Genomic DNA, 25,910 nt, shown 5'->3' on the forward strand with positions numbered 1-25,910 from the left:
TCCTTGGAATAATCAAGTCTTGAGTCAAGTCACGTGCGGATGTTGATTTTTTGGCTTATGTACTGTAGGTTCAGCTTATAATTCACAAACTTCCTTGTATTTTTTTCTTTCTCTGCATCATGGACAAATATCCTGCTGAGGTTACATCATTGTTGGCACCCTTCATCGTTATTCAGGGACTTGTCTCTCCTACGGAGAAAGTTCAGTCTGTTGACTCTGTTGGAAGCACTGCGGATCTGAAACTGTCAAACCTACGGTCTCGCAAGTCAATTGAGTGCGATGCGGTCATCAAAATACCTTCAATTGAGGATCCATCAAGTGTTCTTCATAAGTCTCTTTATGAAGATCGTCAAGTTACCATAATCGACAGAAAGTTGCGCCTGTCTCAAGGCCCTTTGGCCTCGAGTATAGCTACACTTCTGGATAAGCACAACATTAAAGATAGCTACCTCCCTACGAATAAGGGAAAGGAATTCTCATCTCAGATATATTACAGAATCAAATATGCCACAAATCAGTATCGGCTACCTCGAGGAGCGGTTCTAGGAGCATCTCAATCCGATTCAGTGTCTCCTCAGCAGGATCTACAGGATATCGCCGGTTTATTGTCACCTCTATCTCCGTTCAATCCCGACTCGTCGTATTCAAACACTATATTACCACTTGAATGGGTTCAAAAATACAGAGATGTAATACCTTCTGTATTTGTAGATGTCCATGAGTTGCGAATCACGGAATCAGATACGTCGGATATGCAGGCTGATCAGCTAGTGATTGATGATATCAATAGTGTAAAGAAAGATGTTACTGGTAGAGGTATCCGATTCTTATCAGTCTTGCTTTGCGAGGAAACAAAGGTGGAAAGTTCGGTTTTGGAGACTCGTATCGAAAAGATTAGACGATGCACACGACTTCCACAGAGAACAGGGCTATTATTCATCTCGTCAGTTAATACGAGAGATATTGGAATCTTTGTGGAATCTATTATTCGCCTTATAAAACCGTGGACATCTGACTTTTATAATTCACAGATTTCCAAGTTGAAGAATCAAACAAGTTTGGACTTGAATTACAATTCGTCGTTCTGGTTGGCTCGGCAGTCTATGAAGACTGCCATCTTTGAGGAGTTTTGTGGAATAACTGAGAGCAGTACTAAGTTTATGGAGTATTGCTACGAAAAGTTGATTGATGCCATTAGAATCGTCAAGTTAGATACTAACCCGGTAATATGGAATCAATGTAGGGTTTTGCTTGATTTGGCTGGATTGCATATTGCAAGATCATACCTCATACTAGGAGACTCTAATATGGCGTATAGAAAGTTTGATATTCATATTCAGAATATTCGGCTCATGTTGCCTCAGACCGAAAGTTATTCCACATATTCGTGGCTGGCTACGCAGCTTTCATGGTTTGTACAGCTATTACAGGGCACTCCTGAAGGTATTATACCTATAGACCGTGCTCTACAACCTGTGCTTCAAAATAAATGGTTTGGAAATGGCTCTACACCGATTAAGGGCTTTTGTCCATTACCTCAGGGGGGATATCTATGCTTGGACGCATGCTTTTTGGTGGAAAAGAGACGTTCATTGGCCCAGGCAGCTAAACAGACCGCTATAGACACATACTTGTCGTTAGAGTTGGAAGCAGAGAAAAAGTTCAACCACTCAAAGCAGTGTATTAATATGTTGAACAAATGTTTGGACTTCTATTCAAGGTCGAAAAAGACAAAGTTCAGTAGAACAGAGTCATTTGCGTACTTCCTGCTGGGAGAAGAGTACTATAAAGACCACAATTATAGTATGGCTATCAACAACTATATGGTTTCCATTTCCGTTTATAAGGATGAGCGTTGGCTACGTATTATTTCGGTAATCATCTTTCGCCTTTTCCAATGTTCCGTTAAAATAAGAGATTACCAGGATGCGCAAGTCTACTATTTACGATTGGCCGTGTTGCCAGAGAAATTCATAACTCCATTGAAAGTCCTGATAGAGAATGAAAAGTTTGTGTTTGACCAGGAAGAAAGTGAAGAGCAGCTGTTCTTCAAGGAGGATGTTTTTGATAGTTATGTGGTGATCAAGTCACAAAGCTTGTTACTTAATTCCAAACTTGAATTTCAGGTTGTTCTTAACACAAAGGTGAATTCGCTTATAGATCATGCAATAGTGGAAGATATTACTATACGGTTTAATGATTCTTTTAGAGAGATTCGTGTGAAGCATGATACCAATGCGGACTCCAAGGTATTCAATATATTTGACAGTGATAACAAGGTGCAATCTTGTTTGACGTTTACTACCAATATGGTTTTCGGTGGTGACCAAAAGACTAAGGTGCTTCAGTTCTCGATTTGCCCTGGTAAGATTGGCAAATTTCGGATTGAATCCATTCATGCTACTGTGAAGACACTAGAATTTGATTTTCGAAACAGTTTAAATTTTTCCAAGCCCAGTAGACGATCTTTGGCAAGGTGGTATCAGAGAGCCAATGACAAACTCAATAAGGCATATGAAGGCATTCTTATGAATGTGAAAGAGCCGTCGTTTGCGTTTGAAGTGACGCCACGTCAGCCTAAGGTGGAAATCAAATTTGACTATGCCGAGTTTGCCTACAGCGGTCAAGTGTTCCCAATTAAAATTCATGTACATAATAAGGATGTGGAATCATATAAGTTGCAATATGAAATGAATGCCTTGGTTGGGGATGAAGATATGACAACTGAGTGGAAGGAAAGAACACAGAATGATGAATTCAATGTTGGTGTTGTGAATGAGAACTTTGCACTGATCCATCTACCACTAATAACGGATCTTCCGACCATTGTTGATATTCAATCAGAGCAGGCAGGAGTGATTAGCAATCATCGCCAAAAGGTTAAGGTGACTTTTAAGTTTAAATACCTGATGAAGAATGGGGATGATACAACGGTGGAAACGATGAAAGTTGTTGAGATCCCGATCTTGGAGATATTCAAATTGCAGTTCACCATTAATCCCAGCTTGAGCTCTGTAATTCCTTCTATATTTGATGTGAACGAGACTTCTGTGATTCCTGTTCATGATAGGGTATGGAAATGTGCTGCACTGGTAAGAAACGTATCATTTCTTCCGATCTCATTGAAACATTTCAAGTTTGAGATCAAATGCTTGTCATCCAATGCAAAAGCTGAGCTAATTGAATCGAAGAGTTTACCAGATGAACTTGAATTGACGGAAAATGACTCGGAATTCACCAAATTGCCTTTCTGGTTTAGATCTTACTGCGAAACGGGATTCTTGAAACGATCAATCCAGGTGGAAATAGTTCTATCGTTCAATTATGAAGACCATAATACAAACTTGGAGTTTTCACCTTTACAGCTTGTTCACCAGTACCAAACAGTGATATGGAAAGGTTCTCTACCACATTTGGATCCAAGAATGTTGGTGGATATTAAAGAGATGGACAGTGTCATCGAGGTAGATTACATTTTAGAGAATCCGACATCCAAGATATTTCAATTCAGTTCATCTTTAGCTACCAGTGAGTGCTTCGTGAACTTGAATTACAAGAACCAGCAGGCCTTTTCGGTACTACCCTTTGTTAAAGAAATTTTCAAGTTCAGATATAAGGTGGTGGACGAATTCAAGAACAAAAAGCTGTTACGGCTACCGGAATTCAAAGTATACGATCTTCATTACAAGGTGTATATGAACCAGCTTGTGGTGACGGATAAGATCGACCACTCCAAAGAGGGAATGTTCTATGTGAACAAAAACTATTTATTGAACTAAATAACCAATTAGTTAATCTTCAACATCTCAACGTCAAAGATCAAGGTAGCATTAGGAGGAATTAAACCAGGAAATCCTCTGTCACCGTAAGCCATATGACCAGGAATAGTTAAGATGGCCTTTTCACCAAGAGACATTTTGGCAAAACCTTGATCCCAACCAGCGATCACCATACCGAGGCCGAGTCTGAACTGGAAAGGTTTGTGTCTGTCTCTGGAAGAGTCGAACTTCTTGCCGTTCTCTAAAGTACCCGTGTAGTGGACAGTGACTAAGTCGCCTGTTTGAGGGAAAGTTTTGCCGTCCCCAGGGGCGATCACTTCAATTTTTAGCTCTGAAGACATAATTAAGAGACTAGAGATTCAATGAGTAAAAAAAAGATCTGTTAGTAGGCGAAACAAGAGAGTAAAGTTTATCTGATTTCATCCCATTGAAAGCTTTTTCTTTAACTTGACCAAGTGAATTGTCCCGAAGCCCCTCGCGGGCGCGGAAAACTCCGGCGATGCAGCCCCGAAATGGAGGGGGGCGCTTCTATTAAAGGATTCTCGGCCGGTGAGGCTGAATGTGCGACCATCAATCTTACCTCGCCTAAAAGACGATACACTCATTCAAGTTTATAATCATTAAGTCCCGTATTTTTACACTGATGGGTAATATACACCCACGATATTATAAGTCGCACACTTATCATTTCGATGCTCTTTGTTCGTCTACTGTTCCCGCTCAATCAGGCATCTCTGTAGAGTTGTTCCTCGATTATAACTGCCCGTTCTCTGCCAAATTGTTTAACAAAGTGAATATAGAATTGATTCCAATTCTGAAAGCCAGGAAATCTTCCCAAAGCTTTGACTTTACCTTCATCAATGTCGTTCAGCCTTGGCATCATCTGAACTCGGGTGCTTCTCACGAGGTTGCATTGGCCGTAGCCCAGGCTTATCCAGACAAGTACTGGCATTTCTCCACGGTCTTGTTCAATCACATTGAAGAGTTCTACGATACTGAGCTCTATGAAACTTCGAGAAAGCAGGTTTATGAAAAATTGATCAAACTAGCTACAGATAACCTTGACTCTATTGATGCAGCTACACTATGGGATTTGGTGGAGATCAAGCCTTCCGCAGACGGCAAGCCCCATAACTCCGGTAATAAGGTGACAGCAGATCTCAAATATTTCACCAAATACCAAAGGACATGTGGAGTCCATGTGACTCCAACTGTCTTCGTTAACGGCGTAGAATGCTCACAGATCGGATCTTCTACAGACGTAAATAAAATAGTTGACATACTCTGCAGTCAAATATAAACATGTCTATCGTAGGTAACCTTATATTATTAATTATTTTTTTCTTTAAACTAAATTATCATACAGCTCAAATCAAATCAACAAAGTCTCAATCTTGTCCTTGACCGCGTAGACTTGGCTCTTGATAGAAGAAGCGTCATTGGTCGTAATAGAACAAGCAATGACGGGTCTCGAAACACCACAGGCTCTACCCAAAGCAGTCTTTGAAGGAACAAAAACGTATGGAACATTCTTGTCCTCGCAAAGTAGAGGAAGATGTAGCAAAATCTCAATAGGCTCAGTGTCAGCAGCCATGATAATGAACTCGGAGATACCTCTGTTCAAAGTCTTTGTGGTTTCGTTGGCACCTTTTTTTCAACTGTCTTAAACTTTGTGCTTGTTGGACCAAGTCGAGGATCTGCTGCGAAAGAGCTGAATCAGCAAGCGGGAATGCCTTTGGGTTAGGAGTAGAAGTGGATGACATGTTTTTTGATTGTTTTCTATTCAAAGGTTCCTTGCAAAAGCTCGCCTTCTGAAGAAACAAGAGATACAAAAGACTGGTAAAGATTTCTGAAAATTTTTAATGTGAAAAAAAAAAAAAAAAAAAAACCTAAAAAGGAAAAAAACCTTCTCTGCGGCGTCCCAGATTTACTATAATTGCAGTCGATCGTCCCTTGAGGTTACGAGCCCCTAGGGAAAGAGAAAACTTTGAACTCAAGCAACCAGCCGCAGCAAATTCTCCACCACGCAGAATCTACCTACCGCCCAGAATAGCACATCGAGACTTCAGCCGATAGATAGTATATTTTTGTTTCTTGGTGGTGTTCTTTTCCTCCATCTATTATTCTTACTGAAACCTCGGTCAATTCGTTCTTTAAGCAAAAGCAAATTACAATGTCTGATCTTTGTCCCGTCTACGCTCCATTCTTTGGCTCCTTAGGATGCGCCTCCGCAATCATCTTTACCTGCTTCGGTGCTGCTTACGGTACTGCCAAGTCAGGTATCGGTATCTGTGCTACTTGTGTCTTGAGACCGGATTTGATGATTAAGAACACTGTGCCAGTCATTATGGCTGGTATTATTGCCATTTATGGATTGGTGGTGTCTGTGTTGATTTCCTCGTCTTTGAAACAAGAGCAGGCTCTATATACTGGTTTCATTCAGTTAGGTGCTGGATTGGCCGTTGGTTTGTCTGGTTTGGCTGCTGGTTTCGCCATTGGTATTGTCGGTGATGCAGGTGTCAGAGGTACTGCCCAACAGCCAAGATTATTCGTCGGTATGATTTTGATTTTGATTTTCGCTGAAGTGTTGGGCTTGTATGGTTTGATTGTCGCCTTGTTGATGAACTCTAGAGCCACACAGGATGTTGTCTGTTAATTTTAAAGTTACTCAAGAACGTTTAAGAATAAGGTTAAACTACTCCATGCATTTCAGTTATAACTTTTTGTATTCTTTCTTAGCTAGCCGGTGTTAATGCACGTTTCCACGTTGTCCATTTGTAGATCGCCTGTTTTGAGTAGGTGGGGTCTTTTTTTTCTTCAAAAAAATGTTCTCGGCCTTTTATTTTCATCTATTCACCTTTCCATTCTTATCTTCATCTTCTCTACCTACAATATCTTTCCAATATGTTTGATCAATCAACCTTAACATATAAACTGTAAGTGAGCTTCAGAAGTGCTAACTAAATCCACTCTACTAACGTCACCTCTAGTGAATTCAGTATACCCTTCCAGAATGAATCTCAGTCAACTATAGCCAGAAACTCTCTTAGTCCCGATCCTATACTTAAGCCTGATGAACTCAATGTCACATTTTCGAGCAAAGCAAATGTGCTAAATATTCTATTTGAAGGTTCCTCAGATAAAGTAATTCGAGTGGCTGCTAATAATGTCATCGAGAACCTTAAAACTGTAATAGAATGTATAGAGGTGTTTGATCAACACTAAACAATATATATGTATGTATAGATTCACTGAAATCAAATCAAATAATTAATTAATTAAGTAATCTTACTACTTATTTAAGCCTCTCCTCGAATCTCAGCTCGTTCAATGGCTCTAGACCAATTAACATTCTCATCAAGTTATCAACTCCCAGGCGTTGCTTGTTCAAACTGTTGATAACCTGGTGGCCTTCCCTGGTTAAAGGAGCCTTTAACCAGTAACTTAAAAAGTTGAGAATTGGATAGAAGCTCTCAAAATCTCCTTGAGTGTCTTCCTTTCTGTAACCAACTCTCGAAAGAAACTCGGTCATCACCAACAAATCAAGGATAATAGGTGCTGCCAATAACGAGTCTTCGCAGACGTTGTGGACAGATATCCTGTTATGTCCACCAAGCATTAATTCGGAGTAATACTCATCCATAGCCACCTTATCATCTCCGACTGCATGCATGTACTTGATTACAATACAATGGTCGATTTTCTCATTTTTCTTCTTATTGTATAGAATCTCATTTGATTCAATAACATCATCCACAACAGAAGACTTAGTAATCTCTTTAGACCTGAACTGTTTGGGGGACGACAAGTTGTAGCCATCGTTGTTACCCAAATGGTTGTAGGAGGCAATAGAAACAGGTTTAATACCTGCATCAACCAAAAACTGAGCCAACACAGACTTAAATTTGGTCTGACCGGTCTTCAAATCATCTCCTCCAATGAACACGTCGTACTTTTTGGCCAATTCGATGGCACCAGGAACGAAAGTGTTCTGAGGGGATGCATTAATATATGGCACTTTTTCCAAGATGGAAGCCACTGCGAAGATAGTGCTTGGAGAAACCTCAGGATGGTCGTCGTGTACTGCCTTAATCAAGTTATCGGCAGTATCGTTAACACCATCAATCAATTCGGAGAACCTCTCGGTGTTGGCAGTCCACAAAACAATAACTTTATTTAAATCGTTGTCTTTCTTGAACTTTCTAATATCCCCTCTAATATGCTCTACGTGACTCCATTTATTTTTGGTAGAAATGTCTCCCTGTGCTCCATCTCTGTTGAAGCAGTTGTCTGCTCTTTCATTCTGATTGGCAGCAATAAAATCTGGATAGTAGATAGAAGATAAAGGTTGAATCTTCTCCATTTCCGGCTTCAATTGAACCTGCAAATCATGCTCCAAAACCTGTGATCTCTCCATAGCCTCACCCAGATTTGTTGCACTAATATCCCAACCGGAAACAACAAAATCGTTAGGATTAACTAAAGGTAGCAATGAATTGAATGGTGCATAAACATCATTACCTTTGGAGTCGATACCTAATTTAATGGTAGCACTTTGAGTCACAGAACCCAAATAATTGGCTGCAAGTGGACCTCTTTTGGTTTTGAAGACAACTTTATTATGGTTAGCAAGAACAGCTGCTGTAAAAGTGGTACCGTTGTTGCCACCCAAGCCGACGAGCAAAACACCAACTTTAGGGATTTTCAAGTCAACCTTAAATTCATAGTCTTCGGTAAAAGGCTTAACGTTGTAGGTACCGTCAGCTTCTTTCTCAACAAGAGAATTTTGATAAGCGTATTTTGTAATCAAAGCAGTATTAGTATACTTGGCTTTTTTAGTGGAAACTTTAACTTTTGGGATGTATTCAATAGTCATTTTTGAGCTGTATCGATGAATATCTACACAATATTACCTCGAATTTTGAAATTGAACTGGGAACTACTTGGCCTTATTTATACCCTTAGGTTACTCCCTTTAGTTAAGTGTAAGTGTTTGTTGAACTCCCTACATTTTTCCCTGATGTCCTCCGGTCTAATTAATTTGCAACCACACCCAACTCATAGCCTATACCTCGGCTTCTTCGCCGAAAACGCAAGCCTGTAACTGGCCACTATTCAATTCTCGCTTTTTTCACCGTGCATTTGTTTTTTTCCTTTTTGCAGCGGGGTAGTCACTTGTGCCGGGACGTAGTAACAGGAAACTGGGCGTATATTTCCTTTTTTGACTCTGTAGCCATTATTTTGCATCCTATTCATGCACTCGATTTGGAGCAATCAGCGTAATCATTACCTGATTTGTAAAATCACCCATTGTATATTCGTTACGGTGAAAAACGGTACTGTAATTTTATTCTTTTCACATGATATTCAACAATTTGTAGGTTTAAAAGCTGTCTATGGGGTAGCCGGAGTCGGCAGGCATAACAGTCAATTGCAATTTAAGTGTTTACGTGTTCCTTACTACCGGTGTCCGAAGCCGAAATCATACCGAGTATGGTCTTGCTGTGTGTTATTCAATAAAGAGAGTGAAAATTCACTGTGTTCTAACGTGGCTTAGCTTTTCTTGATTGTGGACAGAGCACTAACATGAAAGAACAACAGAAATGAAAACACCTTAACTGACCACTCTCATAATACATATATTCCCTATAGCCATTTTCACATCTCAATAAGCGGCGAACTCCAATCCGTTCTCTCAGTCTTCATAAGCGTCTATCACTCCATACCCCTCCGAACTCCATCAATACCTGATATTCTATGTTACATGAGCGCATGTCGCAGAGCACTGCCCGAAATATAAATCAAGCCTCAATTAAAGACGTCTTTTTCGTAGAAGGATAAAACAAAATTAATCAGCCGATAACAGATATTCAACATGTCAACCGACGACCAGAGCTCCCAGGCGACACTGGGGACGAGTAATTCCACAATTGGTGAATCATCGCTTACGAATTATGTGATTCTAGACCGTCATGATTATGCTAGTTCTACTGACTCCAATGACCATACTTCTGTACCAACTACTACAAACGATGCTAATGAAGATAACGGTTTTGATACCTCCAATAACAATTCCGATGATGACCCACTTGAGGTCCGAAGACTTGCCCTTACATTTGATTACCTTATGTATAAGATTCAAGACCACGTAACAGGTCTCTCTGATGCAGTGACTCAGAATGTCGACTATACCAAGAAACAGCGACAACTTGAACTTTCGCAGATTAACAGGGATATTCACGATGCTCGCAAACTCATCAGCGAATGCAATTGCATAAACTTGGAGATAGACAAATTGGAGCAACTACAACTAATGACACGTGACTTTAAAGAGCGACTCACTGTCATAGACAGCAGGACGAAAACGCATGATAGGAAGTTCTCCAAATGAAAACAACTGTACAATAGAGTAATATTAATAAAGGGTATACATGGGGACTTAAATGTACTTCTGCTGCTGAATGATCTGTGCTTTGGCCTGTCTTTCTCTGTTCTTCTTCCTCTTCAACTCTTCTAATCTGTGCTGAAGTCTTATCCCTGCTAGCACTGCTAATGCGCATCCCTCGAAAGTACGCTGACTCTTTCTGGTGATGCGAGGTGATGATTCGGGTGTCACAAGACCCATCGAGGAAGCCTGCAATAGAGTGACATTCTTCTCAATCAATCTATCCTTACTTTTCAATTCCTTAGTTAGGTACCCGTTGGCGAATTTTAAGTCTCCGTTAGCATCTTTCATGTCTTGAAGTTTTATGCGATACAACTTTCTCTGCGCTCCAAGAAGTTCTAGTCGTGCTTCTAGTGCATCCACAGTTGACGATTCTTCCATGGCATGATTCGGTGTCTTTGGAGTAGGTGGATATTGAATCTTTTGGCTTGCTTGTGCCTTTACTTTCTCTTGATCTTGGAGAAGAATATCTTCCTTCACTTTGTGTCTCTCGATCTGCTCTTTCAACTCGTTTATCTTCGACTCTAATTGCTTCTTTTCATCACGAGAAGATTCCAGTCGGTCTAGCAATTCATTCTTCATACTGTTGTACTCATCAACTAGCTTCTTGTTCGCAGCATTTTTTTCTGCGAGCTTGGCTTGCAAGTCCTGCTTACTAGTCGAAGTCGCGTTATGAATTGATCTTAATTGTTCACTTAACTGATTGTTTTTGTCCATCGTCTTCTGCAACGTCTTTCCCAATTTCGTCAGCGATTCGAGAAGCTCCACCTTCTCCTCAGATATCTTATCTAACTCTGCCTGAATATGCTGCAGCCTCTCGCTCTGCGCACGAGAATCTTTCAGCACTTTACTGTTCTTCTTTCTAAGTTCATCTAATTTATCTTCTGCGTCTGTTGTGGACACCATTCTCGTTTTCAGTCTGTCCTTAACATTTTTCAATGTAGTCACTTGCTCTGAAAGACTTAAGTTTTCGTCTACCAATCTCTCTTTTTCACGCAGAAGCTTTAATCTCTCTTCTTTGTCGCTGTCAATTATCTTCTGTAAACGGATAACCTCTTTCTTGTCATAGCCAGAAACCAATTCAATGCGTAACTTTTGCAATTCATCCTCTTTGATATCAAGCTGATCCTCTAATAATTCATACTCTTGACCTTGCACCTTCAACTGCGATGAAACCTTCAAGAAATCAGACTCAAGCTTATCAAACTGCTCGGGGTCCACTCTTCTGTCGGTTTTCATCGACTCCAATTCAATCTGAATCGACTGGTAGTCTCTGACAAGATCAGACCTCTCTTCTTTCAACTGTGAGATTTCGTCCAACAACTGATCTTGCTTCTCCGAGAACTTTCTTCTTTCTTCTTTCAACTGCAGCTGTAACTCCTCGCTGATATTTGAGTCATGGCTCTTCAATTCCTTCAATTTTTTCATCTGTTGATCTTTCCTTTGCGATTCCTCACTGAGCTTTTTGTACTTCTCGTTGAGAGAAAGAAGGTTGTTGTAGAGATCTTTTCTATCCGCCTCTATGTCCTCCACGTAGTCGTCACTGTATCTTTTATGCGCATCTGCTAACAGATCTTCCATACTGCGGAGCTTTTCAACTAGCTCAGCTTTCTCCCCTTGAAATTTGTTAGCTTTGTCATACACATTATCGATCTCTCCCTTCATCAAATCTGTGGTTTTCTCCTTGCCTGTTTTCAGAGCCTTGATGCGTTCATGCAATCTGTTGTTCTCCTTCTGTAAAAGCTTGTCACGGTTTTCCAGTCTGGTCATATCATCCTTCCACGTGTCGTCTGAAACCTTGATTTCCAAATCTTTCATGCGATCGTTCAATGCATCGTTTTCTCTTCTTAATTTATCAGCCTCAGATTCCGAATGATCTAAATCCGTTTGTAATTCAAGAATCTTGTCGTCTTTAGCATCGGCTTCATCAAATCTAGGCCGTTTACTAAGCTCCTCGTGCAACTCAGCCACTTGCAACTTCAAACTAGAAACTTCATCTTGCAATTCTTGCCGCATTGTTTCAGAGTTATCTCTTTCTCTACGTACCTCTTCCACTTCTTCACGAATGCCTGCCAGTCTATTCTCATATTCTTCTATCTTGGCTTCATTACTTTTCCTAATAGATTCAGAGTGATCTACAGGTGCAGAATCCTCCCTATCATGATATTCTCCAACCATCCTCTGTAGCTGAATAACCTTCTGGTTAAGAATCATATTTTCATCAATTAAATGCTTCTTATCCTTGGGTAGAATTTGCAATCCTTTCTTAAGACTGATCAATTCCACTCTCAAGTTAAAATTATCTGTTCGAAGCTTCTGTACTTCGTCTGCTTGCTTCTTAACGAGTGTTGTTTTGCTGCCAACAAGATCTCGTCTACCATGAAAAGTGCTCGTGCTATTATTCTCCTCCTCATCTGAGCTATCTATAGGGAATATATCTGTACCCTTATGTATTAATGGTCTCGCTGGACTATCAAGAAGGGCAGAAAATGAGGAACTGGTATTGTCTGTGAGATTGTCAGCAGAGAAATTCCTGTTCATGGGTGATCCATTGTTAACATTCGTCCTTACTGCAGCAGACGGAACTAGCTGCGAGTTATCGTCCCCAGTAGCACCAACAGGAGTGAACTCGGTTCGACGAGGACCTCGCTTCTCTGTTGGTGTTCGTATAAGCTGCTTGTGGGATCTGAACATTGACAAAGAAAAAGAAAGATCGTTACAGAAATGATACGGCTACCAATATGAAGTTGTGTTTACTTGATAATAAACGGTCTAAACGCGCGCGCTAAACGCGTATCTAAAAAAAAAAAAAAAAAAAATTGAAGGTAACAAGAAGAGAGAAACCCAGCTTACTACAAGCGATCAACACTTGCAACAAATGTGTCCAAGGCCCTAAGAGCAGCCCCAGAAATAATTGCATCGCTGGCAAGTTTGACACCTTGTTTCCAATCATTTGTAAGTCCTCCCACCACAGCAAGTGCTGAAGCATTCAGTAATATGTAGTCAACGAGAGGATTATGCCCAGGTAAGGTGTCGACTTTATTACTCAAGATGTCTTTGAGAACCCTGGCATTTTCAACAGCAAGTCCAGATCGCACCAAGTCCAAAGAATGCTCCGGTAAACCAAAATCTTCTGGAGAAATCGTGAAAGTGTCTATAGAATCGTTTGTTTTATTGTACTTCCATACTTTGGTCTTTCCAATAGGAGAAATCTCGTCTAATCCGATCTCTCCGTACACCACCATAGTGTTTGCTGGAACCCGGCCTTTCTTCTTGTCGGATTTGATAGCGGCTTTGCAGTAAGTTTCTCCCAAAGTCTCAGTGTAGACACCCAAAATTCGAGCCTTGAGCGGAATTGGGTTCAAAAGAGGGCCAAGAATGTTGAAAATAGTTGGGATTCCCAAATTCTTCCTCACATTGACCACTTTCCCCATTCCGTGGTGAAAAGCAGGGGCAAATAGAAAACATAAATTCGAATCTCCAACAATGATAGGAGTAGTTTCAGCATTTACCTTCATTAATTTGACCCCCAACTCGGACATGAGATCACCGGAACCTGAAGTGGACGTTGATGCTTTACCTCCATGTTTGCATACTTTCAATCCCATCCCTGCACCGACAATGGCAGCAGATGTGGAGACATTGAAGGTATTCTGCGAGTCACCACCAGTGCCAACAATGTCAATATAACCTTCTCTTGCAACAGAAGATGCATCAATGGTATCAGAGTACTCCAAAATGGTTTCGACAGCAGTGGCGATGAACTCGGAGTCGAAGTCGATCTTCCTCAGCCGAATGGCTGTAAGAAAAGAGGCAGTCTCTATATCGTTGGCCTCGCCATCGAAAATTAGTCTGAGGGCTCTAGCAAAATCGTCCAAAGAGAGACTAGGGGGTTCTATTAGTAAAGCCTTGATGAATGTACTAAGTGCTTTCCCCATGCCTGGAATACCTAAGAAAGAGTCCAAGGAGATCGATCTACTTTGGAGATCCCAAATAGAGTCATCTCGATATCCGTTTTTTTTCCTCGTTGTGGCTGCGAGATTTAAAGATTTTTCAGCAGCTACCCGATTTGGATACCAATAGGAAGAGGAAGAAGTCCGAGAAGCAATATATGAACAGCGAAGTCTTCATAGCAAGAAATGGGCCAAAAATTCCCTGAACAGGTCTGGGATACCAATACGATAACCATTCTCTCGCTAAGCCAAGTCCACTGGCAGGAATAGCCGTTATCGGGTATTCTAGTGTTAATGTACTTGGTGCAAAGATGCGACACAAAATTTTTCTCATTCTCGAAACGCGAAAACAAAAAGGCTCTTTGGGACTCGCTCCTTAAGGCACACACGCTTTTTCTCTTGTGATACAATCCATCGCTAAATTATGTCGCAGCCAGCTACTATCAATGCGGAACCAATCGGCATTACCAACTTGCCTAACCAGAGATACAAAATTGTATCAAAGGAAGGAGCAGCATTCACCATTATGCTAGCTGGAGAATCTGGCCTAGGTAAAACAACATTTATCAACACATTGTTCCAAACAGTCTTGGCACCTCACCAGGACAATCGTAACAGATTCAACAAGCCGGTCAAGAAAACGGTGGAAATCAACATCGTCAGAGCCGAGTTGGAGGAGAAGAACTTCAAACTGAGATTAAATATTATCGATACGCCGGGTTTCGGTGATAACGTCAACAATAAGAACGCGTGGCAGCCCATTGTCGAGTTTATCGATGCGCAACACGAATCTTACATGAAACAGGAATCGCAGCCTCAAAGATCCTTAATTAAGGATTTGAGGGTTCATGCCTGTCTTTACTTTATCAGACCTACTGGTCACACATTGAAACCGTTAGACATTGAAGCCATGAAAAAGATCGGTACCAGGGCCAACCTGATTCCGGTTATTGCCAAGGCTGATACGTTAACACCAAATGAGATGTTGGAATTCAAGAAAAGAATAAGAGCCATCATCGAGGCACAAAACATTAGAATCTATTCTCCTCCCATCGAAGCAGATGATCAAGCTGCTGCAGAGCATGCCAAACAATTGATTGAATCGATGCCCTTTGCTGTGATTGGCTCTGAGGAAGATTTTGAAGTTGATGGAAAGATGGTGAAAGGTAGAAGATATCCATGGGGATTTGTCGAGGTGGAAAATGACCAGCATTGTGACTTCCGCAAGTTGAGAAGCTTACTGCTTAGAACAAACATGTTGGATCTTATCGTATCTACGCAAGAAATTCATTTCGAAACTTACAGAAGGCTGAAGATGAATGGAGAGGTGAATACAGATGACTCTAAGGACACAAGCAGCAAGAGAAAGTCTGCAGAGAGATTTATTGACAACCCAGAATTTGTCGAAGAAGAAAAAAGACTCAAAAGATACTTTGCCGAACAATTGAGAAACGAAGACCAGAGATTCAAACAGTGGAAACAGAATATACATACGGAGAAGAACAGACTTAACCATGATTTGGCCAACTTGCAGAGTGATATGAAGAAATTGGAAGAAGAAGTGAAAGTGTTGAAGCAAGCAAAGGCACATAACTAGCTTTATTTTATTAAATTGGACCTTCTACTAAAGTTAATCTTGTAAGTGTATAGATTAATTAAATACACAAAGTAAAAATGAGCAAGACAGAATTAGTATGTTTAATCCTGAGCTCTCTTAGCCTTCTTGGCAGCGTGTCTTCTCTCGGTACCAAAGACCTTCTTGCCTCTATTCTTCTTCTGCTTTCTCTGTTGTCTAGAAGCCTTCTCGATCTTTTCAGCAAGATTGGATCTGACCAATCTGTAACGAGGCTCAAACTTCTTGGCGTCAGCAACGCTGTTATAGATCAAACCGAAACCGGTAGATTTACCTCCACCGTAACAAGTTCTGAAACCGAAAACCGAGACACAGTCTTTTTCGGCCTTGTACAACTCAGCCAACTTCTCAGTCAATTCAGCCTTGGAGACGTTGGCCTTACTAGGATGAATGACATCGATGACGAATTGTCTTCTCTTCAATAATGGGTTAGACAAAACCTTTCTGGTTCTGATAGTGATTGCGTCCGACTAAGGAGTGTTAGTAAAAGTAAATTACGAATGGGATTGAAAATAAGTTCAAGGGGCGAACCGAAGGATAGCTTTTGATAACTCGCCTTGTTGACAAATATTGATTGATGTACGTTGCAACGATCTTCCTGTGGTTTCATTGGTTCCATTGATTCTTTGACCGCCTTTTGAACGCTTCATCAAATAATTTATCCATTCGGTTCAACCTCTCTTCTCCGTTTCATTTCTGCAACATACCATCTTGTATATATACCCAGGTGACAATAACTATGAAGATAAGTTAAAGGTATAAATGCGGTATTGAAATATTTCAAACGTGAAAAGTTTAGCATTAACCTTCAAAGTTTTCTTCACCTCAAGTTGTCCCTCGCGCGGGCCATGCGGAAAAAAATTTTATAAAATGATGCAAAGATCCAGGCATTTTTTCCACCGGAAGGTGTGAGGAGTGATCTACAGTCACAAACGGTGCAAAGATGTAAAAGGGCAGCAGCATCTGCAAGAGCCATACTACAGTCCAAGATCAAGTCCATCCAATCAAGGATGTTTATATATTATAAAGAATGGATGTAGATATACAGCTGGTGAGCCCTAGATCCCTTAAGCACGAATCCTAAGGGTAAAGTTGACGATGACAGCTATTAACAAGAAGAAACATAACATGGTTGGACCGAACCTATCATCGTAAGGACCAGATCCTCTTCTTCTTATGGCATTTGCTCTCCAGTGGTAAGTTATCAAGGCATATATCATGGTACCCATAGCGATTAAATTGAATAATGCAGCAGATATTCTTCCAATCTTATCACCAAAATTTAACAAACCAACGGCCAATGAGCCCAATATAACGGTAAAGTTCAACCAAGAAAGGAACGTTCTTTCATTGGCGAAGAACACTTTAGGCTCCACTCTAGTAGGGAGGGCGATTCTCTTACCTGGAGCTCTCTGAAGTAAAGGTGCGGCAGACATGCTACTAATGTAATCTGTAGAATTTCGAACTAACCGACGGTTAAGTTGACAAGCAAGTTCGCACTAAACAGAACAAAATAACCTCTACCTCTTCTATTTCTTTTTCATTCCTGTCTCACGCCGCACCTCAGAAAAATAGCTATCTACTTGCACACGTGGGTGGCTTCCTAGACGATTCAATTTTCTTCTTGGGAAGGACCGACTATCGGGGTGAACAAGCGGGTAGGATATTAATGTACTTTAATTCGGAATAATTTTTATTGACCTTCTGTCTGCTTCTTCCAGCGTCTCTCCACGCTACATGAAGCCTTTGACAAACCTCATCTATAATCATTCATTATCTTGCGTCGATCGACTCGTTCTTTATCTGGGATTACCCAATCGTGTCTTAACTCAATCTTTCCGCATTCTTCGCATAAGCTACACTTCCGTCTAACTATGGCTGCAGATCTCACTGTCTCCCTAGATGAGCACAATTCATCTAAATTGGTACGTCTTAAGTTGCTTACATTGCTTTTGCACTTCTATACTAACATTCTTTCTAGCCCATCTCTCAATCCGAGCTCCAGCGACTCGTAGAGGATAAACTTGCAGTTCAGTCCTCATTCTCTTGCAAAGACCTCATATCTTCGATACTCGAGTCATTGTCTAAAAAGTCATCAAGATTCAAATACATCATAACGGTACATAAGATTATCGCACAAGCACAGGGAAAGTCATCCTTTTCTGTCAACTCTTCATTTGGGGCCTACTGGAATCAAGATGACGACGGAGTCCTTACAGTCAAAGTGGATCTCAACCAGCGAGACTCATTTCTAGTACTCACCCTTGCAATCGTGACCTCTTTTTAAACTTCTATACACCTATTTTCTAGCGGAATGAAAATGAAAGTCAGACATGAAGGTTGGCGCTTGGTTATCGCCATTAGCCACAGCAAACTGCTTGGATATCGCCAGACATCTTTCTAAAACACTATTCTCCTTGGAATCGCGTATACCCTTATTGTCAAGTATAATCTGTAGGAAGTCTATCGGTAAATCGTTAAATACTTCCACTGCCGATTTCCATTGCTCAATAAATTCGTCTTCATGGTCGCAAGTAGATATGTTGATCAAAATATCCAATATGTACAGCTGATCTCCAATTATACCCGCCGTATCATAATTGGAGAATGTCTGTTGTATCAAATTGCCGTCTCTTTCAATTCTATCTGCAAATTTGTCTTCCCTGATTGAATGTTTCAAGAAGAGAGCATTTAAATATGATAGTAGATATTGATCAAACACGATCTCAAACAATGATATGTATAACTCTTGTTGTAAGAATTCTTGTAATGGTCCCATATATGATTCATCAACGATCTGTAGTGATAATTCAATCATACTTGATGATTTATACCATTGCTTTGAGAATACCTCGCTCAAGAAGGGCTGGTATTCCACAACAATGAAGCCGTTCAACTTCTTCAAGCAATCAATGCCAAGGTCAATAGCATATCCACTGGCCCTTCCTGCAATTTCATCTACCTGCTCATGGAAACTTGCATGCACAAGTTTTTTAACCTCACCGAATTGTGAGTCTAATGCATCCACTAATTTCACGCAATCATTTGCTAATACCGTAATATACCGCGGCATATATCCTATAGTGGGATCAATTTCTTTCTTGTCGTCTTCCTTTCCGTTTTCCGGTAATGTCCACTTCTTTACCTCATCGTCCAGTGCATGGTTCCAAAGATCATAGTAGTATTTCATAATTTTGGAGGCAAAGAAATCAAGATACTTCAACATCACTTTAGAATCACCCAATTCTGCCAAGGCATGAATGTTCGAACGGAGGATCTCCACAACCATCTGAGCAGACTCGATGCCCAATTTCTCATCTTTAGAATCGGGAGGCTCCTTGGTTCTAGTCTGGAACAACGTTATGGAAGACTTCAACGAGTTTTTGATCCACTCGTCTGTCTTACTGTTGTTGAACTTCAAACACGACTCAAGTAGCTCATCCTTCTTTGCGTCGGTAATTATTCCCACTATCTTCAACTGTTCTTTGGAGATGTGAAAAATCTCCTTCAACTTCTTTTTATTTTCATACTCAAAGTTGAGTATCTGAACGATAACACTGTTTGCTACAGACTGATCCTCCAACATTTTGAGGAATATCTTTCGCAAACTTGATTGGTTCCAGCTCAATATCTTGTCAAAGAAGTGCCATTCTGAGGGAAAGCATTTTTCCACAGCATCGGAGTAAACTCCCAAGGTATCATAGTAGTTTTCGTCAAGTAATTTTAACATCTGACCATACTCGCTATCCTCGGCCAAGTTTTTGAACGATGCATTGATTGTACTTTGGAAGTCATTCTCAAACTTCTCCATATATCTACGAGGTTCGGACCGTTTCACATTCAGCGAAGTGTTGGGAACCACTTCATTCTCTTGTTTCATATTCATAATCTTATCCAGCAACTGAAACTTTAAATCCTCGTTAGCTTCATACTGGATGATCTTGACGAGTTTAATGACCAGCCCATAATTTTCGCATCCAATGATATCAATAAACCCATCCACAACCAGGCTCAACATATAATCAAAGTTGTCAATCAACTTATCTAAACGGTCAAATGATTTGTCCACAGCCTGTTGCACATCAGGGGAAGACCTCATGCCCAAAGCAATGATCTTATCTCTGAAATCTCGAAGAGCTGTTAGCTCGTAATGTATAATTAAAAGGTTATCACCACTAGAAGTCTCTGAATAATAGTCGCTACCTTCCGGCAACTCGATGGCCATAAGTGCCTCAATTAGGTTCATCTTCTCTTCAAGTGTCTTAAATCCATTGTAGATCTCCTCGACATCGGTTAAATTCTTCAAAGCAGTTGCAGCCCGATCGAAAACGGCAGACACCTCGCTATTGGACGTTGAATCCTTTTGTAAATCGTCCAATTTTTGAACACTATACCCTAATTCCTTTAAGTGCTTATTTGCCGCTTGCATCTGATTGATCATTCGTTGCACACTGTCCATACCACGCTCTTCTTCAATCTTGATCTGTGAATCAATGGTGGATTTCTCTTTGCGTAAGTTGCGCGTGAGTGCTTCCACCTTGGCAAGATCATCTTCTGTTTTAAGGAGTTCGGACACCTTTGCCAATACTACTGGATTTTGTTGAGGCATGACGATAATAAGGAGATACAAATCGATGACGAAGGAGAAAATACCTCTACAAAAAAAACCAACGATGTTGACCCAGAGAAAAACATGAACCACGAAATAATAAATAATATAAACAAAATAAGCCATCCACGATGGAGTATTTTTATTTCACTATATACATTACATCTATTCGATTACTCGATGAACTTTCCCTTGTTCACTACGAGAGCTTCTATGACAGCAATGGCAGCATATAATCTATTTTCAGCTTCTGGGAACACAATGGAATGTTTCCCATAGAAAACGTCATCGGTCACTTCAAATTTGTGTCTTGGCAAGCAATGCATAAATTTCCAACCTGGAGCTGCAATTGATCCCAAACTAGAGGTAATCTGAAAATCCTGAAACTTAGCAAGCTTCCTTTTAGTTTGAGCTTCTTCTCCCATAGATACAAACGTATCGGTAACGATTATGTCGGCATTAGCAGCTGCAATCTTAGGGTCATGAGTCAATTCTATATGAGCATGGGTCTCTTCAGACACCTCCTCAGCAACTTTCTGCACATGTTCAGAAATATTTACGTCTTGAGGAGTGGCAACGGAGACACTAATTCCCATTCTCAAAGCGGCAATGGCTAAATCATTGATGACATTGTTTGCATCACCAATCCAAGCCAATTTAAGGCCTTTAGTATTACCAAAGGTTTCCTTAATAGTTAGCATATCACAGATGGCCTGCAAAGGATGATATGTGTCACACAAAGCATTGACGATTGGAACAGACGAGTATCTGCAGAGTTCCTGGATGTCTGAATGTTTGTTGACTCTGGCAAATATGCACGAGGTCATGGATGAGATCACTTTGGTGGTGTCATACAGACACTCGTTGACGCCGAGTTGGATGTCGTCTTTTCCTAAGAACATGGCATGGGCTCCAAAGTATGCAGCAGCACCTTCGGTGGAAATCCTAGTCCTAGTGGATCTCTTGGTGAAAAGAAGTGCAATAGTCTTTCCCTGCAAGGGTAAAGACGTTGATGCCTTACCGGACTTTATGAGTTTCTTGTGATATGCGGCTCTGCTGACAAGCGATCTTAGCTCTGGAGTACTTAGATCTGATATAGACACTAGATGTCTGATGGCTGATAGCTCCGAGGAAGCCATTGACATAGTTGTGGAAAATGATCTTCTGGCAACGTAGGTAAAACTCATGATGATTGGGGTGAAGAGAAAACCAATAGGATGTAATTCGCTATTTTTCAAACCTTCTCGATATATATATATTTTCAATGACTCAATGCCGAATGTTTTGCTTCAGCTTCCCACTGAAAATTGTCCAACGAGAGAGCAGAACGGGGTAAAAAGAAACAAATCTACAATTAAAAAAAAATTGTTCACATTAAGCGCACTTGAAATAATTACCGGATTTGGCAGTTTCATGCATCGCGGTCTCTAACTATTTTGAATGTCATTTCCACTCGGTTCATTGTTTCTGCAGCTTCTGAGCAAGCTTTCCTTCCTCTGCTCTGAGTCCGTGTAGTTGTGTATCAATCTGTTCCTTTTTCTTCCTATTTAACTTTTGAATCTGCTGCAAGTTTTGTAACCGCTTTTGCATTTGCTGCAGACATATCTCAAGTGGAGGCACTTTTTTCAACCTAGGCATTGGATATTTAGCCTCCAAAGAATCGATGATGTCCTTTTTTAAAAAATGCTTTGGTGCTACGCTCTCAAATACTTCCTTTAGTACACTATCACTGCCACTGCTGACTCCCTCATTCTTCTCGCTATCACTAGTAGATTCTTCTTCTAGTTCAAATAGGGCCTCTTCTATCTCTTTCCTCTTAATTAGTTTCTGTACCTTCTCCTCATTCGTGGACAATGCTAGTCGACCATCGCTCAATTTTTCATCTCTATCCACCTCCATTTCTGAATCTTCGTCGTCATTAGAATCCTTCTCATTCTGCTTGTTCCTTCTGAAATCAGAATCATAATCTTCTTGGCGTTCTTCTTCTTTTGCAGCTTCAAATTCCTTCGTTTGCTTTCTATATCGTCGCTCTTTAAGCTCTTTTACTAATGATGCTTCTGGTATTCCCGTAGCTGATTGATTATAACTCCCTGTTGTGTATTCTAACTCACCCGCTTCAGGTGGCCTTACTTTCTTGCCTCGAAATGGGCTCTTTCGCCTTATCGGAAGTGTTTGTATCTCTAGATCGTCACTGTCACTCTGGTCGATATCTTCAGTCTCGTTACTCCCCTGATCATCATCATCATCATCATCATTTGTCGTTTCCTTGAAATTCCTTATACGTCTCTTGAAAAACTTTGATGTCATCACCTTACTCTCCTGCTTCTCTTCATCATTATTAGAATCCGAATCCATACTGATGAGATATGCCAGCCGTTGTAATGTTAGCGCTATTAGGTTGAACTGTTTTCGGGCAGTGCGAAGTAGAAGTAAAATTAAAATTTCAAAAGATTGATTTGATTATCGCTTTCATTCAAGTGTTCATTTTTTCCTCTTGGTTTGTCTACCATGTCATCTCCTATCATCACAAAGACCGTGCCGTCCATTTCAGATGTGTCAGAAATTGCCAAATCCATGCATCAAATGATGACTTCTGATGGAAGGTCCTCGTACACTCAAAGCGACCTTATGGAGATGATGCATCTGGGATCTATCAAAGAGTTGATGTCCAATGCTCAGGAACTTTTAAACAAGGGTCTATTGAAAATTTTGGAATCTTCGCAAAGAGATTCTAAAGAGAAGGGGTTAATGTTTGCTCCTATTTCGGAGCAAGAGGCACAGAAGGTGAATACTATGTCCAATGACGAAGCTATGATATATTCTTACATTGCAGCAGCAGATAGAGAAGGAATTTGGACCAAGACACTTAAGGCGAAAACAAACTTACATCAGCATGTCGTTTTGCGTTGCCTAAAAGCTTTAGAGTCACAGTCTTACATTAAATCTGTCAAGTCTGTCAAGCATCCACAGAGGAAAATATATATGCTTTATCACTTGACCCCCTCCATAGAGGTGACGGGAGGCCCTTGGTTTACAGACTCAGAATTAGATACAGATTTTATTGATTCGTTATTGATTATTGTTTGGAAATTCGTCGCCTCAAAGACTTATCCTCGCTGTTTTAAGAAGAAAGGTATAATCTTTAACGGAAGAAAACAGTACAGTTATCCTGCAGATATTTTGTCTGGATTGGGCTGTCAATTGCCAACGATCACCGAGATTAGTAAATTTATTGCCGGTTCTGGTGTCACTACTGTGGACTTGAGTTTATCGGATATCAAATCTCTATGTGACGTTCTTATATATGACGAGAAGCTCGAATTAGTCGACGAACACTGCTATAAGTCTACGTGGCAAAGTGTGCTCGAGGCCGGTGGTGGTAGAGTCGAAGGCGTCGACGTGTACGCTCCGCAGAATGATCAGATCTTCAGCATCAAAGACGCTTATAGAACTGTAGAGGCCGTTAGTGGAGGTGACAATGCCGAGCATCCTGCCACGGATGACGAAAATCATCGTACTCGTTTCTACCTGAATTCGTGGAGCGCTGTTTAGTTACCTTTTCTAATATTATCATTATCATAAAATTATGAGTATACAGGGGGCATGACGAGCATGGCGACTTGTTCTAAAGCTTCTTCGTAAGCGGGGGGCATTGCATATCCTTTAGTAGTCTCTATTTCAGCCTCATCAGCACCGGATTTGGAGTAAGCGGGTGGTGGCATATTACCATCCTTACTTTCAGACTTGAGAATCTGAACATCCGCACTCATTTGAAGCTGCACTTTTCTATATCGCAGGCTTTCAATATTACCTTCCTCTATAATTTTGGCTGTGGCTCGAAGGGATTCATCTTCTTCTTGTTCTGCAGTTAGATGTCGTCTTGATTTAGCAACAGATGATACTTCTGCCTCTTCAGCATCATTTTGATGGACGTTCTTTTCGTAATCCCAAGGCATGGGAACCTCCTGAACAGTTATCTCAACATTAATCTTGTGGCCTACTTTGAAATGGCAAAGCTCGCTTTCCACGGAATTTGTTGAAGGACAAACCACGAATCTGTCCTCATCAGTATTTCTAATGTACACTTTTTCTAATGGAACATCCAACTGCTTCACATAAGGCGTCAGGGTGGATGGATCTTGATTATCCATGATGTTAATTATTTGTAGAGGTATCTCCTCGGTTTGTACGAGGTCGTTGAAATATTGGTTGTTTTTGCTGTCAACGTTGTATTCCATAGTCTGAACTAAAGAAACACGAATGCTTCGTATTTTATAGCACCTTCTAATGATCGGGAGAACTTTAATAGAGACGCTTATATGGCTTTCTATGGCCAATGGTCTGGGGTAAGAAACAGAAACCTTGTAAAGGAGTAAATTTCTCCAATTTGCAGTAGAGACAAACTCACTACTTAAAGCACCTCTCGAATTTCTCCTCACAGGATCTAAAGCACACTGAATAAATTCCATAGGTAACGTTGCTTCCTTCGTTCTATGGCGAGGATGATACTTCCTTTTAGGAAATATTACTTTGGCATGAAGAACATAGTAGATTGACCCAAAGACATTTTTTATGGACTCCGGAAGGCTGCTATCAACAAAGTATTGGAAAGAGAAGTTATAAGTTCCCTTAGAGAAGTGATCGGTATCGATGTCAGCACTGCTAAAATCACCTGATATGTATGGAGAGGATGAACTTTCGTAAGTCCAGCATCTGCGTTCGCAAAGAAACTGCTTCTCCTCCATTTGATGACTTTGAACCAATGCCCGCGACTTATAAAAGTAATGGATCAAGACGTTACCTTCGAGGAAAAGCTGAATTTCATGAATTCGGATGGCCTTTTTAACCTTTAGAACTAAAGTTCCCCGGATTGGAGTTGGTAAGGATGTTCTGACATCTAAGTATGTCACCTTATCCAAGAGATCAACAGAAACAGAGTAATTTTCATTATCGATGATAGTGCGGCTGTTCTTCAAGTTACTCGACGTTGAATGAGTTGTCGATCTGACGCTACCGGCTCGATCACGCAAACCATCGACCGATAAACACAAAGCATTTTCAGGGTCAGCCTGATCAAACGAAGACAAAGTGCAGTTATCAGAATTGGCTGAGAAAAGCGTTGAATGAGATGTTATTCCCAAATTATCGTCATCCGAGTCGAAGGATGTTTTGCTGTTTGAAAGCTTGGCATTGCATTTGCGACTCCGAGAATATCCCGAATCAGTCAGAATCCTTTTTAAAAAGCTCTGCATGGAATAGGACATAAGCTTCTATCAATAAAATGAGACACAGAAGGAGAGGCAGTGATTGTATATGGAAAGTAAGAAGTTTGAACAATACCATATCCCACTGTAGAGCCTAGGGAAAAACATTACTTATACCATAAAGTGAATCTGAAAAAGAAATAAAGAAAGATGGGTGGAAAAAAAATATGCTATATGATTCCCATTCCAAGAAGGGTGGATGGGGTAAACAGGAAGAGAAGATGGTA

The 25,910-nt window shown here is 40.6% G+C and overlaps 18 protein-coding genes across 18 annotated transcripts; 7 read left to right on the forward strand and 11 right to left on the reverse strand.

Moving 5' to 3' along the window:
* Nucleotides 1-119: 119 nt before the first annotated feature.
* Nucleotides 120-3,779, forward strand: FOA43_003701 (uncharacterized protein; the record flags this gene model as incomplete). The annotated part of the gene is made up of 1 exon (XM_038923952.1): nucleotides 120-3,779. One exon carries the CDS (start codon nucleotides 120-122, stop codon nucleotides 3,777-3,779), a length of 3,660 nt encoding a protein of 1,219 aa, XP_038779880.1.
* Nucleotides 3,780-3,787: 8 nt separating this feature from the next.
* FPR1 (FK506 binding protein proline rotamase rapamycin-binding protein) lies at nucleotides 3,788-4,120 on the reverse strand (the record flags this gene model as incomplete). The annotated part of the gene is made up of 1 exon (XM_038923953.1): nucleotides 3,788-4,120. The coding sequence occupies one exon, from the start codon at nucleotides 4,118-4,120 to the stop codon at nucleotides 3,788-3,790; it is 333 nt and encodes a 110-aa protein (XP_038779881.1).
* A 302-nt stretch (nucleotides 4,121-4,422) lies between these two features.
* FOA43_003703 (uncharacterized protein) lies at nucleotides 4,423-5,079 on the forward strand (the record flags this gene model as incomplete). Its single annotated transcript, XM_038923954.1, has 2 exons — nucleotides 4,423-4,426; nucleotides 4,580-5,079. The coding sequence occupies 2 exons, from the start codon at nucleotides 4,423-4,425 to the stop codon at nucleotides 5,077-5,079; spliced, it is 504 nt and encodes a 167-aa protein (XP_038779882.1).
* Nucleotides 5,080-5,151: 72 nt separating this feature from the next.
* SNU13 (RNA binding protein snu13) lies at nucleotides 5,152-5,373 on the reverse strand (the record flags this gene model as incomplete). Its single annotated transcript, XM_038923955.1, has 1 exon — nucleotides 5,152-5,373. One exon carries the CDS (start codon nucleotides 5,371-5,373, stop codon nucleotides 5,152-5,154), a length of 222 nt encoding a protein of 73 aa, XP_038779883.1.
* Nucleotides 5,374-5,952: 579 nt separating this feature from the next.
* VMA3 (H(+)-transporting V0 sector ATPase subunit c) lies at nucleotides 5,953-6,435 on the forward strand (the record flags this gene model as incomplete). Its single annotated transcript, XM_038923956.1, has 1 exon — nucleotides 5,953-6,435. The coding sequence occupies one exon, from the start codon at nucleotides 5,953-5,955 to the stop codon at nucleotides 6,433-6,435; it is 483 nt and encodes a 160-aa protein (XP_038779884.1).
* Nucleotides 6,436-6,683: 248 nt separating this feature from the next.
* Nucleotides 6,684-7,004, forward strand: FOA43_003706 (uncharacterized protein; the record flags this gene model as incomplete). The annotated part of the gene is made up of 2 exons (XM_038923957.1): nucleotides 6,684-6,715; nucleotides 6,770-7,004. 2 exons carry the CDS (start codon nucleotides 6,684-6,686, stop codon nucleotides 7,002-7,004), a joined length of 267 nt encoding a protein of 88 aa, XP_038779885.1.
* A 70-nt stretch (nucleotides 7,005-7,074) lies between these two features.
* On the reverse strand, nucleotides 7,075-8,655 carry INO1 (Myo-inositol-1-phosphate synthase; the record flags this gene model as incomplete). The annotated part of the gene is made up of 1 exon (XM_038923958.1): nucleotides 7,075-8,655. One exon carries the CDS (start codon nucleotides 8,653-8,655, stop codon nucleotides 7,075-7,077), a length of 1,581 nt encoding a protein of 526 aa, XP_038779886.1.
* Nucleotides 8,656-9,654: 999 nt separating this feature from the next.
* On the forward strand, nucleotides 9,655-10,170 carry FOA43_003708 (uncharacterized protein; the record flags this gene model as incomplete). Its single annotated transcript, XM_038923959.1, has 1 exon — nucleotides 9,655-10,170. The coding sequence occupies one exon, from the start codon at nucleotides 9,655-9,657 to the stop codon at nucleotides 10,168-10,170; it is 516 nt and encodes a 171-aa protein (XP_038779887.1).
* Nucleotides 10,171-10,218: 48 nt separating this feature from the next.
* On the reverse strand, nucleotides 10,219-12,918 carry FOA43_003709 (uncharacterized protein; the record flags this gene model as incomplete). The annotated part of the gene is made up of 1 exon (XM_038923960.1): nucleotides 10,219-12,918. The coding sequence occupies one exon, from the start codon at nucleotides 12,916-12,918 to the stop codon at nucleotides 10,219-10,221; it is 2,700 nt and encodes an 899-aa protein (XP_038779888.1).
* Nucleotides 12,919-13,076: 158 nt separating this feature from the next.
* FOA43_003710 (uncharacterized protein) lies at nucleotides 13,077-14,162 on the reverse strand (the record flags this gene model as incomplete). Its single annotated transcript, XM_038923961.1, has 1 exon — nucleotides 13,077-14,162. The coding sequence occupies one exon, from the start codon at nucleotides 14,160-14,162 to the stop codon at nucleotides 13,077-13,079; it is 1,086 nt and encodes a 361-aa protein (XP_038779889.1).
* Nucleotides 14,163-14,601: 439 nt separating this feature from the next.
* On the forward strand, nucleotides 14,602-15,774 carry CDC12 (Cell division control protein 12; the record flags this gene model as incomplete). Its single annotated transcript, XM_038923962.1, has 1 exon — nucleotides 14,602-15,774. The coding sequence occupies one exon, from the start codon at nucleotides 14,602-14,604 to the stop codon at nucleotides 15,772-15,774; it is 1,173 nt and encodes a 390-aa protein (XP_038779890.1).
* Nucleotides 15,775-15,875: 101 nt separating this feature from the next.
* RPS24A (ribosomal protein S24A) lies at nucleotides 15,876-16,520 on the reverse strand (the record flags this gene model as incomplete). Its single annotated transcript, XM_038923963.1, has 2 exons — nucleotides 15,876-16,280; nucleotides 16,518-16,520. The coding sequence occupies 2 exons, from the start codon at nucleotides 16,518-16,520 to the stop codon at nucleotides 15,876-15,878; spliced, it is 408 nt and encodes a 135-aa protein (XP_038779891.1).
* Nucleotides 16,521-16,877: 357 nt separating this feature from the next.
* On the reverse strand, nucleotides 16,878-17,782 carry VTC1 (vacuolar transporter chaperone; the record flags this gene model as incomplete). The annotated part of the gene is made up of 2 exons (XM_038923964.1): nucleotides 16,878-17,309; nucleotides 17,777-17,782. 2 exons carry the CDS (start codon nucleotides 17,780-17,782, stop codon nucleotides 16,878-16,880), a joined length of 438 nt encoding a protein of 145 aa, XP_038779892.1.
* Nucleotides 17,783-18,109: 327 nt separating this feature from the next.
* On the reverse strand, nucleotides 18,110-20,419 carry FOA43_003714 (uncharacterized protein; the record flags this gene model as incomplete). The annotated part of the gene is made up of 1 exon (XM_038923965.1): nucleotides 18,110-20,419. The coding sequence occupies one exon, from the start codon at nucleotides 20,417-20,419 to the stop codon at nucleotides 18,110-18,112; it is 2,310 nt and encodes a 769-aa protein (XP_038779893.1).
* A 173-nt stretch (nucleotides 20,420-20,592) lies between these two features.
* Nucleotides 20,593-21,606, reverse strand: FOA43_003715 (uncharacterized protein; the record flags this gene model as incomplete). The annotated part of the gene is made up of 1 exon (XM_038923966.1): nucleotides 20,593-21,606. The coding sequence occupies one exon, from the start codon at nucleotides 21,604-21,606 to the stop codon at nucleotides 20,593-20,595; it is 1,014 nt and encodes a 337-aa protein (XP_038779894.1).
* A 271-nt stretch (nucleotides 21,607-21,877) lies between these two features.
* On the reverse strand, nucleotides 21,878-22,774 carry FOA43_003716 (uncharacterized protein; the record flags this gene model as incomplete). Its single annotated transcript, XM_038923967.1, has 1 exon — nucleotides 21,878-22,774. The coding sequence occupies one exon, from the start codon at nucleotides 22,772-22,774 to the stop codon at nucleotides 21,878-21,880; it is 897 nt and encodes a 298-aa protein (XP_038779895.1).
* Nucleotides 22,775-22,927: 153 nt separating this feature from the next.
* FOA43_003717 (uncharacterized protein) lies at nucleotides 22,928-23,971 on the forward strand (the record flags this gene model as incomplete). The annotated part of the gene is made up of 1 exon (XM_038923968.1): nucleotides 22,928-23,971. One exon carries the CDS (start codon nucleotides 22,928-22,930, stop codon nucleotides 23,969-23,971), a length of 1,044 nt encoding a protein of 347 aa, XP_038779896.1.
* Nucleotides 23,972-24,003: 32 nt separating this feature from the next.
* FOA43_003718 (uncharacterized protein) lies at nucleotides 24,004-25,683 on the reverse strand (the record flags this gene model as incomplete). Its single annotated transcript, XM_038923969.1, has 1 exon — nucleotides 24,004-25,683. The coding sequence occupies one exon, from the start codon at nucleotides 25,681-25,683 to the stop codon at nucleotides 24,004-24,006; it is 1,680 nt and encodes a 559-aa protein (XP_038779897.1).
* Nucleotides 25,684-25,910: the final 227 nt, after the last annotated feature.

The sequence above is a fragment of the Brettanomyces nanus genome, chromosome 4, assembly GCF_011074865.1.
Source record: "Brettanomyces nanus chromosome 4, complete sequence".
NCBI classification, from domain to species: domain Eukaryota; kingdom Fungi; phylum Ascomycota; class Pichiomycetes; order Pichiales; family Pichiaceae; genus Brettanomyces; species Brettanomyces nanus.